General features: G+C 50.1%; 1 protein-coding gene across 13 annotated transcripts in view; it reads right to left on the reverse strand.

Moving 5' to 3' along the window:
• Positions 1 to 10,115, reverse strand: part of TPM3 (tropomyosin 3) — a 32,390-nt gene extending 22,275 nt beyond the window's left edge. For 4 of the 13 annotated variants that reach the window (XM_040999117.1, XM_040999118.1, XM_040999114.1 and 1 more), the window contains exon 1: positions 4,340 to 4,616. In XM_040999117.1, coding sequence (XP_040855051.1) covers positions 4,340 to 4,471 — 132 coding nt within the window. In that variant the 5' untranslated portion in view covers positions 4,472 to 4,616. Of the gene's footprint in view, positions 1 to 4,339; positions 4,617 to 9,239; positions 9,366 to 9,919 lie in introns of those variants that run through there. The other 9 variants (XM_040999109.1, XM_040999113.1, XM_040999110.1 and 6 more) reach the window with 8 other exon arrangements.
• Between the last annotated feature and the right edge of the window lie 8,967 nt (positions 10,116 to 19,082).

Consider the following 19,082-nt stretch of genomic DNA (forward strand, 5'->3'; position numbering starts at 1 on the left):
GGGGCACCGGTTCTAATCCCAACAGCCTTGCTTCCCATCCAGCTCCCGGCTTGTGGCCTGGGAAAGCATTGGGACCTTGCACCCACGTGGGAGACCCGGAAGAGCATCTGAGCTTCTGGCTTCGGATCGGCGCAGCACTGGCCATTGCAGTCTCTTGGGGAGTGAATCATTGGACGGAAGATATTTCTGTCTCCTCTCTGTATATATCCAACTTTGCAATAAAAATAAAATAAATCTATAAAAAAAAAAAAAAAAAAAGGAAAAGAAAGCAGAACCCCAGACAGGAATCCCAGCAAGAGCTTCCGGGTACCCCAAGGCGGGTGCGGGCGGGATGTCACAGTTCTCTTTTTTTCCTCCTCCCACAGAGGATCGGTTCTCTTTTATAGAGAAACCAAAGCCAATAAAATCACCATGGGATATGCTGTTTATAAAAGGAATACAGAAGATAACCTGCTTTGCCTCCACACCAGAGCCTTTTGGGTCAGCAGCAAGTACCAAGAGTTTAAACCGGACTTTGTGGCTTACACCGTCTCTGGGCGAACAGGAAGCCCTGTGCTTTTTCAATCACCTCTGGTTGCAGCTCATCCACCCAGGTGTGGCTATGGCCCTGGCACCCTTTCCTCCTCCACTAGGCACAGAAGATACACTCTTAGGCCTGACTCTGCTGATAATAATAGGATTCTCCATTGCCCAGAAGGCAAAGATCCCAGGGGTGGGAGTGGAATGCAGCAAGCAAGCAATTTGGTGGCACCAGAAGATGGCTGCCAACAGGCTGGGCTTGGAATTAGGTTTGGTTTCAATGCTATCATCCTCACTTCCAGAAAAGACTCTCACAGTACTTCCCAGACAGACCTGGGGCCAAGGAGCAAAAGGGATTAGGCCCACATCTGGCACTCTACCACGCTGGGGCTTCCCTCAAAGCCAAAGATGAAATCTAAAGGAGAAAGCTGAGCTTGACCCTGAGAGTGAGGGACTGCTGGCGTTCCCTGTGTTCAGATATCGTGTCCTTGGGGAATTTATATTTTACCAAGAGGCAGGCAGGCTGGCTGGAAGGAAGGGAACAGAACTATCGGGCCCCAAAGTAAACAAAGGTGGAGTCTAAGCCGGGCAAAGGGCTATTTGCCTCTCCCAGTGAGTGTGTGCTTCCTGGGGGAGGCGGGCAGCAGCAGGAGAGCAAATCTAAACCAAAGAAGGTTGATAAAACCCACAGCTTAGGCCACCAGACCCTATCAGTAGGAGAGAACCACCCAATAAAAGCATCCTAACCCTCACTGGAGATGAACAATTTGGGATTAAGGCTAGAGTCAAAACTTGTCCAAAGCTTCATCCTTCCTCCCTGAAGTTGTTTGGAACACACACCACACGGTGTTGTGGCGTAGTTGTCCAGCTGCTCCATTTCAGATCCAGTGCTCAGTTGCTGCACCTGAGAAAGCAAAGACGGTCCACATGGGAGATCCAGAAGCAGTTGCTGGATCTGGCCAGACCCAGCCCCAACTACTGCGGCCATGATTTCTTCCTCTATTTCTGCCTTTCAAACAAATTCTAAAATATTTAAAATACACACATACAGAAAAATGCAAGGGAAAATTAAGAGACCAAAAACATGTAAGGTGAACCATACAATTAAAAGTGGCTACAATGGTAAATTCTGTTACTTATATTTTTGTAACCACCCCCACATAAGGAAAAAAGACTGCCTTTAAACATTAACTCTGCCTCCCAAGTAAACATGTAATTTTTTAAACATAAGTAAACATGCTGTTGTGCATTGGTGTTACAGTATAGTAAGTTAAGCCTCCCGTGCCAGCATCCCATGTCTTGCCCGTTGTGCTCAGATCCTGCTCCCTGCTAATACTGCACCTAGGAAAAGCAGCAATGAAGGCCACGTAATTGGACCTGGCCACCCACATGGGACATCAGATGCAGTTCGGGGCTCCTGGTCAGCCTGGCCTGGCCTGGGCTGTTGTGGCCATTTGGGAAGTGAATCAACAGATGCAAAGCTTCTTTCACATCTCTGCCTCTTCGTGTCACTATGCCTTTTAATTTTTTTTTAATACTAGGCTGCCATCTGTTTATTTTTTACAAAGGAAGCTGAAAGTAGCAAGGTGCTACTTTATAAAAGGTCATCTTGATGCCAAAAGCAGAGGAGGGGGCCCCCCAAAACAACATTTACATAGTGCCAGCTTTTGCACTCACCCAGCTTCACAGTAAGGGTAGCTGGGATGTTACACAAAGTAACCAGAGGAATAATGGACAACCCCCAGTGACAGCCTGAGATACCATCAGGGTGTGCAGAGCTTCCTGCTCCAGAAGGGAGGAGCTGCAAACCCCACATTCCGCAAGGCCCACAGAGGATAACAAGGAGCCTAAACAGCCGCCCCCTTTCAACAGCTGTCTCCTGACTAGGGGTTCAGAGTTCATTAGAGCAGGCACCCTCCTGCTGGCTGGGGAGAAGATACTGGTTTCATGAATATTTAACTAGCACCCCACTTCCCCATTCTGACAAGGTCCTTTCTATAGACCTCAGTTCAATAAGCAAATCTGGCAGGCTCTGCATGAGGGCTTAGCTCAGCACACACCTGAGGCTGGCGGCTCAGCCACGGCTGGTAGAACAGTGCTCAGGTTTCTAAGGGGAGGCTGCCTAGTGCTACACATGGCCAGCTCCTTCAGCCACCAAGTCCTCCTCCGACGCCGCCCAGTGTGGTCTCCAGAACAAAAGAGATGGGAAAGCGTCACTAGTCCAAGTCATCCAGCCAGTCCCTCTCACTTGAACGGATAATTAGACGTTGCTGGCAATACTGAACAGAAAAATAAATCCACCTAGAAAAGGGTGGCAAGACAGCACACCCAGGGACAAAACTAATCACTCTTGCGGTCTCTTCAGTAATAACCTGCAAGGCGGTCATCTCCTACTTTATCCCTGTGCAAATCAAAACATTCTCGGTCTTCCCCATCAAAGAGCCAAGGGGGGTGGGGGGGAAGAACAAAGAACACTCATAAGCCGCAAGAGTTCTTTCACCAGGTCCGCAGATTCTGGCCCTGGTCACTTGACACCCTTGTCTCAAAACCCTCCAAAACCCCAACTTCTCAACTCAGGAGATGAGCTCCACCCACTACACTGCACCCTAGCCCCTGGAAAACCCACAGCTTACTAAAATTAGTCAAACCACCTCTGAAGAGAAGGCGGTTTGCAGAAATCAAGCAGCATCCTTCATTCCACTGACATTTCATCTTCAAACCTTGAGGGAGCATAAGTATTTAATGAACAAGAAAGTTAAGGAGGTGGGGAGTGGGCACTGTCCCAGGCCACTAGGAGAAGCGCCAGCCCCAGCACTCGTTCTCGCTCCATTCAGCACACAGCCCAGGTCAACGAGAAACCTTGATTTGGGCTGGCCAGCTGTCTGCCAGTCCCACACTCGGCTTATCAGCTCCGCCTGGAAGTTGGGTCCTTCACTGGTTGGGCTGGAACGGATCACACTTGGGTGATACCGCCTTGAATCTGGCAGAAAGCGGTCTCCCCTGCCTTCCAGGTCATCCTGAATAAGGCCAGGTAAAAACTCTGGCTGGCTCGCACGTGTGCATGTAGAAAGGACCACTGCCTCCCCTCTCGCTTCACCCCGACTTGGGAGAGTTGCACAGCTCCAGCTCAAAGATTTAATACAAATAAAAGGGTCCCGCAGCCGTAGAGGGTGACAGCCGGTGCAGCGGCCACAGGCTCCTCCAGGGAGGGCGGGCATCGCGCTTCCTCTTCGCTGCCTGCAGCCTCATTTCCTGAGCAGGAGGAGGGGAGCGGAAAGGCTGCCAGCAAGGCCCGGGGTGGGGGGGCTTTCCGGCACGTCTCCCACCCCACGCCCCACCCAGGTCACAGAGGCACCCCCACCCACTCCCGCACCTCTGGGGCCGGAAACCCAGCGAGAGCAAAAGTCCCCCCCACACACCCTTCCTGACAGTGGGGGAGGGAGCAGCCGGGGAGCCCCTCCCTCGGCCGCGCCCGGCGGCGAGCCACTGGAATGAATGAAGCTGGGCGGAAAAAAAAGGAAAAAAATCACTCCTCCAGGCCCGGGAAGGCTCCATGCCTTCAAGGGTCAAGCCAGCGAAGGGCTGACCCCAAGCACCCGCTTCCCTCCTCGCCCCGCTCGGCTGTGCCTTCCAGGAGCTGAGCCCCACCCATCCTCTATAACTTCCACCATCTTCATCTCCGAACCTGCGAGACTACCCAGAGGATCAAGCTCCAGAGCCCTTCCTCCTCAAAACACCCCCAAAACACATCGGGAGCGCCCCTTCGGGGTCCGGCAGCCCCGAGGGCCAGCCCCGCCCTCGGGCGCCTCGCTCTCCCTACCTGCTCTCGGGCCCGCCTTTCTCCCTCCACTTCCCGCTGCAGGCGCTCGGCCCTCTCCTCGGCATCGTCCGCCTGCTGCTGCAGAACCTGGATCTTGCGCTTCACCGCCTCGATAGTGTTGATCCCGGCCATGGTTCCCACCCAGCTGCTTCTCGCGCTCCGACTCCTGCGCTCCGATTCCTGCCTCCTCCGCTCGGCGTTGCAGCCGCTTCTCACCCCTACTTCCGCCTGCTCCTCCCTGAAATACCGGAACTCACCCACCGCCCGGATGTGACGCGATTCCAGAAGCCCCGCCCAAAGCCAGACAGGCGGGAAGGCCAACGACTGGAGGGAGAAGCTGGGGTCCGGGGTGAGGGGCGGGGTCTCGATGTTGCCCCAGGCAACGGCTCCGCCCAGCAAAGGGGCGGGGCTAGACTTGGGAGCGTTGCCATGGTAACCAGAAGGTGCGACGCGGGCTGGCTGCCCACAAGGGTTAGCCCCCAAGTTAACTTACACTCCCGCAGGGGACCTCTCTATCTTCCAGTGTCCGCCCCCCACCACTTACCCTCTAGGATTCCCGTATCCTCTCCACAGCAGACATCTTACTCTTCCCAACTCACCCCAAACCGCAAAAAACAGTTTCTAAAGAAATCTTCAAAAACTTTCCAGGAGTCACTTTCAAAAGACTCCCCTTTCAGCCTCCTTGGAAAGCTGCCTCAGATAGGTTCTCGCCCATCTCCTAAGTCAGTCCGTGAATAGAACTTTCCCGATGGAAGAGCTGACAAAGTTCTCATTCTGTTAGTGAACAGCTGTTAAAAACGCTGTTTAGAACACGTCTTTCTCCCAGTTACTTTTGGGCACCATTAAACGCCGTCAATTAACCAACCTGCTGCCCCTTTGCAGCTTGCAAGGATTCAGGGCCTGGTGATTTAATCCTCACAATCCAGCTTGTAGATAAGGAAGATGTCCATATTTGATCAGGAAGGACTCTTCTGTTACAGACCCCTGCTGGCAAGATCTTTATACAACTGCAAGATATGAGCACCTGAAAAACTTATGGACCCAGTTTTTATTCTCTGATATAACTTTCTCTGGTTTCACGGCCATGTCTGCTTGTAGGTACCCACAAGAAGCTATTAATGAGTGAGAAACTGCCCCTGCAGGAGTGGGCATTTGGCAAAGAGGTCAAGCCCCCAGCATCTCATATCACAGTGCCTTAGTTCAAGTCCTGGCCACCCTGCTTTTGATCCAGGCCCCTGGGAAGCAGCATTTGACAGCTCAAGTACTTAGGTCCCTGCGACCCTTGTGGTCTCCCAGAGTCAGCCTGACCCAGCCTTGGCCAATAAAGTTAATGCCACAAAGAAGGAAGGAAAACTGCCAAGCAGGATTTCAGAGAGCCTAAAGGTAAAGAAACAAGCATTTTAACTTTATTTATGTTTCTTTGTATCCCTCCTACCTTGCCAATCTGTAATAAGTGATCAATCTCTCCTCAGGTGTAGCTCTCTTTTCCCCTGAGGGAATGAGGATGTGGAGCAATGGTCTGGCTGGGAGGATGCCTTCAAGGGACTCTGTTCTTATCTCCTTTAAATACTGACCACTGGAAAAAACAACTTGGACAGGCCGTGATTGACTCAGTAGAATAACCTGCATGAATGATTTCCCCCCCATCCCACCCCTTCAAGGAATCGGAAAGAAAGAGCCTGGGTCAGCCTCTCAGGAAACTCTCCTACTTGTTTTGGAAACGTCTCATCCTAAAGACCACAAAAAAAAAATTTTGTCATCTGGGTGCTGGTCAGTAGGGGGCAGTATTGCTTCTCCCTGCCCTCCTGAAGAGTAGACCTCATCCTAGACCAACGAAAGGGAGTGTTGAGAGCTCCTGCTACATTCCTGAGGCTGATGGATTTGGACAGATAATCTCTTGATCCAGGGAAACAGATGGGCTGGCTCCTGGGAGCCTTTAGGAACATGGCAGCAAGTAGACCATTGTTTGCCTAGTAACAAACAATACCATCCATCAACAGGTTCATGGCTCTCCCTGTAGCCCTTCTCTGCTCCTCACTCCCATTGCCTGTTGCTAAAAATGGTGGTGATGGCTTTGCACCTGACCCAACCATTACACTCCACTTTCTCCCCTGGGTCTCCCTAAATGGCTTCTGATTTAATTGTGGGCCAACAGTAGTGATGTGTATTTACTCAATAATGTGAATATATTTACTGATACTGAACTGTACCCTTAAAGATGCTAAAATGGTAAAATTTATATATTTGCCAGTTTATATAAGTATATTTGCCAGTTTTTTTTAAAGGGCATTAAGCAAATTCCGGGAGGAAAAACATAAAAGTTGGAATGGCTTTGCCACACTTTTGTTGAAACAGCCCTAGCCAATCTAAGGTTTTCCAGAAAGGCTTCTCTGAGAACCAGAATTGCTGTGGAAACCTGCCTGCATTTATTAACTCTCCGTTTCTCTCTCTTTTCCTATTACAACAACATCAAGGTAATGTGCTTTATTTACTGATTTATTTATTGGTCTCAAAAACAGAAGCTGAGTTACAACCTTTTCTTGTATTGCACACAGCAGCCCTCCTCCCTCTACAACGCATGCATCATTGTTGCTGAAGACCCTTGCTCTCTAAACCTTGCTACTTCTTATTCAGCATTTCTCCCCTTTCCTAAAACCTCTCAGCTGCTCTCTTTGCCCCTTTAGGATCACCAGCCTCTTCCTTCAAAAGCCAGGGAGCAAACAGCAGGTCACAGGCTCTCTGTGCAGACTATTGCACTGTACAGAGAAGGTCAGTAGACTTGAGTAAAACCTGGTTTCCACACCAGGCTGTGTGGCAGCATTTGAGCCCGCTGGTGGTCACTGGCAGACCCCAGATGAAAGGAAAGAAACATTTCTTTCTGCTTTCATTTCAAACTGCCCTGATAGAATTCTGCCTACTGCCCACAATCTTTCTATCCTTGTTTTAGTCTGTATCTCTGAGGGTACTTAGCTGGGTGGGAGAGCTAGCAAAGGGAAGGCAGGTGGAACAAAGCTTTTCCTAACTCACACTTGATTTAAGTGGCTTTTGGTGGATTCCTGCCAAGTGATGAAATTCCTTTCAAATGAATATACTGAATAGCCCATGGCGGGGAGGGGGGTGGTGGTGGGGTGTGTGTGAGTGTGAGTGTAAGCTCCACCTTGTCGGGGAGGGGTCTGGTGTGTGTGTGTGTGTGTGTGTGTGTGAGCTCCACCTTGTTGGGGAGGGGTCTGGGGTGTGTGTGTGTGTGTGTATGTGTGTGTGTGTGAGCTACACCTTGTTGGGGAGGGGACTGGTGTGTGTGTGTGTGTGTGTGTGAGCTCCACCTTGTTGGGGAGGGGACTGGGGTGTGTGTGTCTGTGTGTGTGTGTGTGTGTGTGAGCTCCACCTTGTCGGGGAGGGGTCTGGGGTGTGTGTGTGTGTGTGTGTGTGTGTGTGTGTGTGAGCTCCACCTTGACACCATTCCTCCTCAAGAAATTTTCTTTCTCTTCTTGATGACAGTGTCGCATTGATTAGTCTCTGTCACCCTCTCTCTAGCAAGGTCTCGGATAAGACTTGGTCTCTTTCTTGCTCCAGGAAACACCTCAAGCATCCCTTATTAGCACAGCCCCTAGACAGCTGCTACCTCACAGCTCATAATACCGGTGATTAGCCTAGCGTCATGTTCACATATCAAAATGTCTGTCCTGCGCCATAGAGATCCATCCATCCTCCTCGGAAACCCCGAGAAGGAGCCCCCGTTGGCCATCAGCCACTTGCCCGAAGCCCTGAGAGTAATCTGTGTTGTGTGCCTTTTTTTTTTTTTTTTAATGATTCCTAAGAAAGAAGTCATAATTTGCCAAATCCTAAGCTTCTGGGGTTTATATGATATACATTTTCAAGTTTGTGTTTCTGATATTTGATATCTTGTATTTTAACCCTTGCTGCTTTTGGAACCACTGGAAGTGGAGGAAAGCCCAAGAGCAAATCAGAAACCTGTTGTCAAAGAGGCTGAACATGAGGGTCTGAGAATGGTCGTGAAAGATCCACTCAGTTCTTCTAGATTGTTTCCAAAACCAGATGTGACTTTAAATATATACACCTATTTTTTTGTGTGCTGAATTTCCATCAGTTGGGGACATGCTCTTGTTGCAGATGTCTCAGATACTTTTCTTCAGAAAGATTGTCCTACGTAGTCTCATTTATGTTTGCCTCAGACTTCAAGGTTGCAGATGAAGGAAAGCAAGGAATTACAAGATAATAAGCAAGGAAAAAGAAAATGTCTTTCCTTTCTGAATGGGCAGCCAGGTTGCTCAAGGTCACAGGGGAAGGCCTGGTGGTCAGAACTGTCCTCCCCGAGATTCCTTTCTCGTTTCTATTATGGTCTCTCATTCTGGAACCCTTTCTGCTGCCCTGTGAACAATGCCTCCGATGGCCTCTCGAAGTGGGCACATGCCCACATTCGCCACGATGAATCATTCCATATAGGGCCAGGGTCAACGTGACCTCCGTTTCCCATTGTGAAATCTGAGCTGACTTTGTCGGGTGGTTGAGAGATGAGAGGTCCCCTATTAATACACATATCTACATGCCAAGCCTTGGACACAAAAACGAAGAATGTGACATGGGGGAGGAGGTGGGATATGTGATAACGGAATCTTCTCTTCTTTCGCCCAGGCTCAGGGAGAGATAATCAAGCTGCTGGACTGAGCGGAGGACAAAAGCGACTTAAAGACTTCTACATGTCTTTAAGAGAAGAAATGTGTATCTCCTGATGAGAGTCTAATGCAGAAATGCATATGAGTGTGTATGTCTGCTGTCTGTGAGCCCACCAGTTTATCCTTGTGTTAAAGTGAGTTTGGAATGCGTTCCCACCTTAACGTGAAGATCTGTGTGTGTGTGTGGATTAAACCCTGCTACTCACATCAGCCGCCTTCTTCTCCGCCAGCTCCAGTTTCTCCTGGGCATCCTTCAGTGCTTCAGAATACTTGTCCAGCTCATCCTCTGTCCCCTTCAGCTTCTTCTGCATGGCCGCCAGCTCATCTTCCAGCTACAAGAACCCAGAGAGTCACACACAAAGACATACACGCACAGCCAGCGGGGCTTGGATCCCAGGCAGCTCCTTGGAGGACCCTGATGAAATCCTGCGCCCTACCTCCATGTCACCATGTCCAAAACAACACGCTGTGTCTCCCTAGTTACTTCCAGCCCACCGTGGCTCCAGGGTGCTATGCTATGGCCTCCCTGGGGCTCTACGATCTCTGACCCAAAGAAGGCCAAGCCATCCTGGGTTAGTATCTCAGCGATGCCTGGTAGGCTATTTTAAAAAAGATTAAAATGCTATAAACTAAGCTCTTACCTTTTCTTTTAGAAGTTAGGTGTCCTTTCAAAGCATGGTCCACATCCGGCAGATAGACTGTGATGCAGAAGGGACCACTGACATTCCCAAGGTCATTTAGGCAAGTGAGATGCAGATGCCCAAGTGTCCTCGTCTCCTCCAGTGAGCCTAGTGAGTCCCTTCCACCCAAAGCAGGAGTTGGTGCCCATGACCCACTCCCCAGGAATAGACCCTTGTTTCTTATGGTCAAGTTCACTGGCACCTACCTGTTTACTTCTTTCTTCTGCTTGTTTCTGCTCAGCTTCAGCTTGCTCTGCACGGTCCAGAGCATTCTCCTTGTCCAGCTTCAGCATCTGCATCTTTTTCTTTATGGCCTCCATCATGAACAGGGGTCGTCGATGGGCTTACCTGGAAACACTGGCCAACTGGAGGTGCGCACCACCAGAAAGGAGGAGTTGCTGCTGAAGCAACTGGAGAGCCCCGGACTCGAACTTTTTATCTGTGTTCATGGCTCCACCTCTTGTTCCTAATACGGTATTCCCTGATCCCTACACCTCCCTCATTGTTCTCCTGGGGGGAACACAGGGTGAGGCACTTTGATGAACTGACATCACCAGCCAAAAAAAGGGGGGGCAGGGAGGAAGGAGGTAGAACAGCTGAAGCTCATTTTAGACGATGGAAAGTGGAGGAGGGTAGAGGCTCTCTCTGACCCTGAAAATTTCCACTCATTCTGGGTAGCTTGGTGGGTGTTTTTAAAAGAGCAGGGAGAGGGGAGGAAGGCACTCGGGCAGTTCTAGAATGCCATTTGCATCCAGAAGTTCATGGTTATCCTTCAGCTCCTGTACCCTCTCACCCAGACTGCCCTGGATGCTGGCCCATCATCACTGGTTGAATTTTAGCTGTTGATTCCTGGTATTTGGGGCGCTTGGGCAACAGTTAGCAAGCGATGTCACTCATGATCCTTGACAATTCGCCCCAGATCCTCAGATCCAATTGCCTTGCTATTTTGGGAGTCTCAAATTGGCAGAGAGACACCATTCCTCGCCCCTAAGAGTCATAGGAACAGGGTGAGGGGGAGGATTGGGAGCTGGAAAGCCATCCCGGAGCATCAAGTGGGATGGGGACAGAGTTAGCGGGGCCCCAGGGTAATGCAGACAGCATCACGCTCTGCTGTCCCCTAGGGATCTTAAAATAGGGCTTGGGCGCCCACTTCAACCAAGGTTGCTCTTTTCCCTTCACCATCTCCCTTCTTAAAACTCTCTTTTTTCCCTAGCCCATAATCATGGTCATTATTACCACCTTGATTATTCCCAGTTTAGTACCCAGGCACTGTTAATTCTTCCACTTAGAACCTTGTCACTGGCATGTGGCAACCGACTCCCCTACAGCAGCAATATACTCCCAAGAGTATGGCAAGGGCAGAGGTGGGCATGCTTCAGGATGACCTGAGCTACCAGGGAAGCTTCTGGATAGCTCGAATTAGTCGTGAATTCAAGAGAGTTAGTGTTCCTTCCAAGCCACAGCGGTGGGAGAACTGAGTAGCCCATCAGAGAAGGGGTTAGTGCTTCAATGTTCTCCCAGTCACTAGAGGTTGACAAGCAGTCAGAGCATTAGCCGACTCTTGAAGAAGCCACAGGTCTGGAGTTCGGAGACTAGGCAAAGGGAGGGCCTAAGATGAGAAGAGGAAGCAGCAGGTAATGGCGGTGTTGGGGGTGGTGAATAAGGAAGAGAAAAATACAAGGGCAAGAGAAGACAAAGAAAAGTGATCTGCCCCCTTGTCATATGCAGCGGGCAAAAGGGAGGAAGATTTGATTCCCAAAATTCGGCTCTCTCTCCCCATTCTCACACCCAGCCCTCCAAGTCAAAATCAAAATCCATCCAGGTTGCAACTCCTGGTCTTCTTCTAGCAGGGAGAAGAGGTTCAGTTTAAATAAACAAACAAATAAATAAATAAAAGGCAGGAGACCCAGAGCCCGGAAGATTGAGGCAAGAGAGAGAAATGTGGAGTTGCCCACCGCTATAAGAATATGTTTGACATTTAGTTGATGCCTAATTAAACAACTCAATATCAAACATATCACACAGAAGCAGGCCGGAGAGCTTTGTGGAATTCCCTGCCCTCCTTCCCTCTGCAGAGAAAAGCTCACAACAGCCCCCACACCTCATCCATGCCCAGATGGAGAGCAGCAGTCTCCTTGAACAAGGGCACTGTCCCCTGAGCCCCACCTCCCAAGACAGCCGCTCTTCCTGCTTGTCCGCCCTTCGTGTCAGCCCTGCCCCAGCTCCTCTCTTACCAGTGCCTGGTCTTTGCCAGGTCACGTTGGCGAAACCAGGGAAGACTAACTTGGCAGGGATCCACATCCGGGCACCACTCCTCTCCAGAGCTCCGGCATGGAGCCCCTGCCCCTGATGGCACGGCCTCCAGCGCACAGAGGATCAGTGTGTCAGCAGTTCCTCGTGGGCTTTGCCACCTGCTTTCTCCGAGGCCTGCCCTCCCCCCAGCTGCCCTGAGGCTTTCCGAGGCCAGGGTCGGGGTTTGCACATCCTGCAACCTTCTGCATGCCTGCTGAGGTCCTGCCCGTGGAGAACCTCCTGGCCTCTTCCTGTTCTGGCATGCTACAGATAAACAGCCGGAAGAAGCTCCCAAGACTTCTTTTTCCACCACTTTGGCCCTTCTCACCTTCTCCCCATGTCCTCCAGGCATCCCCCTTAGCGTCACCCTTTGCATGTCCAGAGAAGAAAAGTCACCTGTTTTGATGGTGGGCCCCAGCCTGGGTTGGCTTCTCCGAGGGTCTTTACTCCCAGGGATCTGGCCTTGGCCGGTCAAGGGGAGCTTTCTCTTGGAGCATCAGATCTGCTGGAGGCCATGGGGCAGACAGATGCTTCTCTCCACGGTGGCAGAAGGGAGCCTGAGTTATAGCCGCACTGTGGGGCGGGAGGAGGACCCTCCGCCTGGGCCCCCAGGCCTGTTCCATGTGTCCTTGTTCCCATTAGTTGGAACACCACCCCTCCTCCCTTCACCCCTCTGGCATGCGACAAACTCCCTAGTGACCTTGATCTAGATCGATAGCTTGCCCCAGGCCCTGGTCAATTCCTGGCATGCCAGGGAAAGACTAGTGAGTGGGTAACCAGGCCCCCGCGTAGGAAGCTGTGGGGTCCTTGTTTCTTTGTGGCTCCCAAATTGTGTGTGCGCGCGCATGCGCAAGTTTGACTCTCTGGCCTTTCCTTCCCTGAGAACTTGGCCCGCTCTAGAGAACCAGAGGCTGAGAGGAGAGGGGCTGAGAAGGGTACGATTGGGAGCTGAAAGACCCCAGTGTTTAGGACCCCCGGGGAAACCGAGGCAGGTGCAGGGTGTTGATGGAGGGGAGGAGACATTTCCTCCAACAGAGGTTGGGATGGCATGGCCGGGCAGAAGCAGTAGACTGCTTCTCATGACGGCCCCTTGACTGTCAGACAGCGCGGAGCTGGAAGGCCTGGGTAAGGCATCGGCCTCAGCGGGGAGAGGGGCTGCGTAGATCCCATGGGGGATGTGATGTAATGTGAGCAGACAGAACAGGCAGAAAAAATGGGCTCCACAGGGGACCAATCTGCCAATACCAGAGCCAGTCTGCCATTGACAAACCCTGGGGTAAGAGGCCAAGGTCAGGGATCAAGATAGAGGCGATGGGGTCTTCTGTGGGTTGGGAGAAAGAGGAATGAACAAACAGAAGGGGTTGGTGAGGAAGTGCAGTGAGAGGTAGGGAGCAGCCAGGCTGCAGTGTGAAAAAAAATCACAGAGCAGAAAAACATCAGGAATTGGCACATGGAGGATATTTCATGTGATCCTCCGCTAACTGCTTCACTCAATACCTATGCTGCCCCAGGAAGTGGACGTCATTTCTATTGCACATGTAAAGAGATGTAACCCAGAAAAGTAACCTTTCCAGGGCCGGCGCCATGGCCTGTAGGCTAAAGTCCTCACCTTGAAAGAGCTGGGATCCCATACAGTCTCCAGTTCTAATCCCAGCAGCTCCACTTCCCATCCAGCTCCCTGCTTGTGGCCTGAGAAAGCAGTCGAGGATGGCCCAAAGCCTTGGGACCCTGCACCCATGTGGGAGACCTGGAGGAGGTTCCTGGCTCCTGGCTTCGGATTGGCTGAGCACCAACCGTTGCAGTTCCTTGGGGAGTGAATTATCGGACGGATAATCTTCCCCTCTGTCTCTCCTCCTCTCTGTATATCTGACTTTGCAATAAAAATAAATCTTTTAAAAAAAGAAAAGTAACTTTTCCAAGGCCACATGGCTAGTAAGCAACAGAGCCAAGACCGCAACCCAGCTCTGTCCAGCGCTAAAGGCGGTTGTAATGAAGAAGCCTGGGAGGCAGATTGGAAGTGGAGCTTGGGAGGAGGGGAGCCTGGGGAAAAGCAGCAGGTACTAAGCTATAGTCAGCGGAGAGAGAAGGTCTGGTGATCTACTGCACACAGTTGCTGAGGGTAGATAATGAAGTGATGCAGAGTTTTGAAAGGCTACTAGAAAACTTCAAAAGTTTGGGGGCCAGTACCGTGTGTGCTTTAATGGGTAAAACCACCGCCTGTAATGCCGCCATCCCTTATAGATACTGGTTCGTATCCTGGCTTCTACACTTCCCATCCAGCTCCCTGCTCGTGGCCTGGGAAAGCAGTCGAGCACAGCCCAAAGCCTTGGGACCCTGCACCGGTGTGGGAGACCCGGAAGAGCTCCTGGTTCCTGGCTTTGGATAGGCTCAGCTCTGGCTGTTGTGGTCACTAGGGGAGTGAACCAGTGGATGAAAAATCTTCCTCTCTGTAAATCTCTCCTCCTCTCTGTATATCTGACTTTGCACTAAAAATAAATAAATCTTTTTTTTTTTTTAAAGCTTGAGGAGATAGAAATGTTTACCCTGGGTTGAATATTTCACACTGTGCACATGTATGGAAATATCACCTAGGGGCTGATATTGTGGCACAGTGGGTAAAGCCACCACCTGTGATGCTGACATTCCGTGTGCACACTGGTTCATGTCCCACCGATTCCTCTTCTGATTCAACTCCCTACAAATGGCTTCAGAAAAGCAGGTGTTTGGGCTCCTGCCACCGGTGCAGAACACCAGCTGAAGCTCCTGCTTCCTAGCACCAGCCTGGCTCTGGGGCCACCTGGGGAGTGAACCAGAAGATGGGAGATCTTTCTCTCTTACTCTGCTTTTCAAATAAATAAATAAATCTTTTTAAAAAGAACCATGCATATAAAGGAGTACCATATGGTACCCCAAATATATATATTATATGTGTGTGTGTATATATACATATTATGTGTATATTTGTATATATACATATATAGAGACTTTTTTTTAAAGATTTACTTATTTTTATTGGAAAGTTAGACTTACAGAGAGGAGAAGAGACAGAGAGGAAGATCTTCTGTCCGATCATTCACTCCCAAGCAGCTGCAATGGCCAATCTGAAGCCGGAGCCTCTTCCAGGTCTCCCATGTGGGTGCAGGGTCCCAAGGCTTTGGGCTGTCCTCCACTGCTTTCCCAGGCCACAAGCAGGGAGCTGGATGGGAAGTGGGACCCCAAGGAATGAACAGGTGCCCATATGGGATCCCAGCCCATGCAAGGTGAGGACTTTAGCTGATTGGCTACTGTGCCAGGACCATATATATAAAGTTTTATGTACTAGTTTTTAAAAAAGTAATCAAAGGTAAGGTGAATCTTTAGAAGATAGAGGGCAAGTGATCAGCCAGAACAGGAGATTTAGTCTCGTCCTTTGGATAAAAGCCAAGCCACGTGGGTGTGGTTTTCATCTCCCATAAAACTTCCATATAAAACAGATCACACCTGTTATTACTTGTTTAACACCTGTCTCTCACCAGCCATGAGTGCCAAGTCTTGATGTCTATAAGAATCATGAATTTTTTTAAAGAGTTATTTATTTTTATTGGAAAGACAGATATACAGAGAGGAAGAGAGACAAAAAGTTTTCTGTCCACTGATTCACTTCCCAAGGGACCGTAACAGCTGGAGTTGAGCTGTTCCAAAGCCAGGTGCCAGGAACTTGTTTCAAGTCCCGTACATGGGTGCAGGGTCCCAAGGCTTTGGCCCGTCCTTGGCTACTTTCCCAGGCTGCAAGCAGGGAGCTGGATGCGAAGCAAGGCTGCCAGGACACAGACCGGTGCCTATACGGAATTCTGGTATGTGCAAGGTGAGGACATTGGCAACTAGGCCACTGCGCAAGGCCCAGGAACTTGAATCTTGATTTCTAAAGAGAAGAGGCTTTGGGAAATAGGGTTGATGGGGGCTGGAGAGTAGATGGGGCTGAGAAAGGATGGATCAGAGCATTGGAGCAGGTGTAGGTATGGCCAGGGGATCAGGGTCACAGCGACATCTCCGAAGGAGACACTGTGTACTGCGAGCCCGGCACTGCACGTGCCATCCCCACATCCACTCTCTCATTCAACACTCCCGTGAGCTGGGCCTCCATTGGCTCTTGTAAGTTAAGTCTCTTAGACACGATGGCACTAAAGAACAAGTGTAAGCCTACATTTGACTGCAAAGCTAGATTCTCCTCTTTGTCCTGCTGCTGCCTCTTCGGATGCCGTACCCCATGGGGTGTGGAAAGACAGAAGAAAGAGGTTCTGACATTTGGAAGATGGAAAATGGGAATTGGGTAACAGACTGAAGAATGAGGGCCCTGACATTACAGATCAGCAGGACGATGTTTCTATCCCCTCCTGGAGCGCTGATTCGAGTCCTGGCTGCCTGGCTTCTGATCCAGGCCCCTGCTGATGGGCCTGGGAGAACAGCGGAAGATGGACCAAGTAATTGGGCCCCTTCACTCACATAGGAGACCAGGATGAAGTTCTTGGCTCCTGGCTTTGTCCTGGCCCAATCCTGCTTGTTGCAAGTTTTTGAGGAGTGAATTAACAGATGGAAGCTTGCTAGCCCTTTCACCTCCACTTTGGCTTTCAGAGAAAAAAAAAAAAAAAGATAATGTGCGAGCCCAGTGCTGTGGCCTAATGGCTAAAGTCCTCGCCTTGAAAGCCCAGGATCCCATACAGTCTTCAGTTCTAATCCCAGCAGCCCCACTTCACATCCAGCTTCCTGCTTGTGGCCTGGGAAAGCAGTCGAGGACGGCCCAAAGCCTTGGGACCCTGCACCCATGTGGAAGACCTGGAGGAGGTTCCTGGCTCCTGGCTCAGCACCAGCCGTTGCAGTCACTTGGGAAGAGAGAGTGAATTGTCAGACAGAAGATCTTCCTCTCTCTCTTTCCTCCTCTCTATATATCTGACTTTGTAATAAAAATAAATAAATCTTAAAAAGAAAAGATACTGTGATTTTCCACTAATGTTTTTGAAGACTCCTCATATGTATAGTACTGCAGTGCATTAACATTCCTCATTTTTTAAAAATCTTTTTAAAGATTTATTTTTATTATTTTTTCATTGGAAAGGCAGATATACAGAGAGGAAGATCTTCCGTCCGATGATTCACTCCCCAAGTGAGCGCAACGGGCCGATGCTATGCCGATCTGAAGCCAGGAGCCTCTTCTGGGTCTCCCACGCGGGTGCAGGGTCCCAAAGCTTTGGGCCGTCCTTGACTGCTTTCCCAGGCCACAGGCAGGGAGCTGGAAGGGAAGTGGGGCTGCCGGGATTAGAACCGGCGCCCGTATGGGATCCCGGGGCGTGCAAGGCGAGGACCTTAACCACTTGCGCCACCGCGCCGGGCCCTAAAAATCTTTTTAAAAGATTTATTTTTTTTGTTGTTGGAAAATCAGATATACAGAGAGGAGGAGAGATTTACAGACAGGAAGATCTTCTGTCCAATGGTTCACTCCCTAAGTGACCACAACGGCCAGAGCTGACCCTATCCAAAGCCATGAGCCAGGAGCTTTTACGAGTGTCCCACTGGGTGCAGGGTCCCAAGGCTTTGGGCCACCCTGGATAGCGTTCCCAGGCCACGAGCAGGGAGCTGGATGGGAAGTGGGACTGCCAGATTTGCACCCATGTGGGGTCCCAGTGTATGCAAGGTGAGGACTGTAGCCCCTAAGATACCACACCTGGCTCTAAATAAATCTTTTTATTTATTTATTTATTATCTACAGTGAAAAGGCATATTAGGTCTCAAACTTTTTTTAAACTGTGGGTCCTTATTTTGAAAAAGTAAAGAAACCCTGCATGCATACCACTGGAAATGTGACTTTGCGAGTGGTCTGTCTGCTTGTTATCCAGCACCCACCATTCCCATGTGCTGGTGTGGGTGGCTGCCACCGGGGGTGGGCATGGGGGCTGCCATGTCGTGACTCGTGACTTGACCTGCGTGTGTTGTACTCTGGAACTGGAATATAAGACCCTACTACTTCAGAAAGTGCCGATGATGGAACACATCACTAAAAACAGTATAAACACACACACACCAAACAAACCCCACAGCACAAACCTTTTTTACAGGAAAGCCATCGTTCAGATAAGAAAACAATTTTTTTTTCTTCCCACACATGGCTGTGGGATACAGCGCTAAGTGTGCACAGAAGTGAGACTAAGGGTAGGTCGGAATACAGATACTGTCTCCTCTTCCCAAAACAGAAGTCAAGCCGCTTGCAGACTGTACACAGCCACATGTGCAAAGGCATGTTTTTATTTTTATTATTATTTTTTAGACTCCTTTATATTTATTGGAAAGTCAGATATACAGAGAGGAGGAGAGACAGAGGGAAGAACTTTTGTCCAATGATTCACTCCCCAAGTAACCGCAACAGCCATTGCTGAGCCGATCCAAAGCCAGGAACCAGGAACTCTTCTGGGTCTCCCACATGGGTGCAGGGTCCCAAGGCTTTGTGCCGTCCTTGACTGCTTTCCCAGGCCACAGGCAGGGAGCTGGATGGGAAGTTGAGCCGCCGGGATTAGAACCGGCACCCATATGGGATCCCAGGCCGTTCAAGGCAAGGACTGACTTTAAGTGCTAAGCTATTGTGCCAGGCCCAAAGGCCTGTTTTTGTTTGTCTGTTTATTTTTAAGATTTATTTATGTTTATTGCAAAGTCAGATTTACAGAGAGAAGTTGAAAGATCTTCCATCTGCTGATTCATTCTCCAAATGGCCACAATGGCTGAGACATGAACTGGCGTGCATATGGGATTTTGGCGCATGCAAGGCAGGGGCGTTAGCCACTAGGCTATCATGTCAGGTCCCAAAGGCCTTTCCTTAAGGGAAGTTAGGAAGGAAGGTAAAAGGATCTAATTAAAAATGCATAATGTTAAATCACCGTATTTATGTCTCCACTGTCAAGACTGATGTGGCAGAGTGACAGGGAGACATGAGGAGTGATACAGATGTGTACACGGGCTCACCTTGGCACAGCCAGGTCTGGGCCAAGCGGGAGCCAGGAATGTGCAGTCCCGTGCAGGTCCGCGGCGTGGCGCCAGAGGCCCGGGCAGTGC

Source organism: Ochotona curzoniae, unplaced genomic scaffold (genome assembly GCF_017591425.1).
Source record: "Ochotona curzoniae isolate NIBS_2020 unplaced genomic scaffold, NIBS_Ocur_1.0 scaffold_1037, whole genome shotgun sequence".
Lineage (NCBI taxonomy): Eukaryota > Metazoa > Chordata > Mammalia > Lagomorpha > Ochotonidae > Ochotona > Ochotona curzoniae.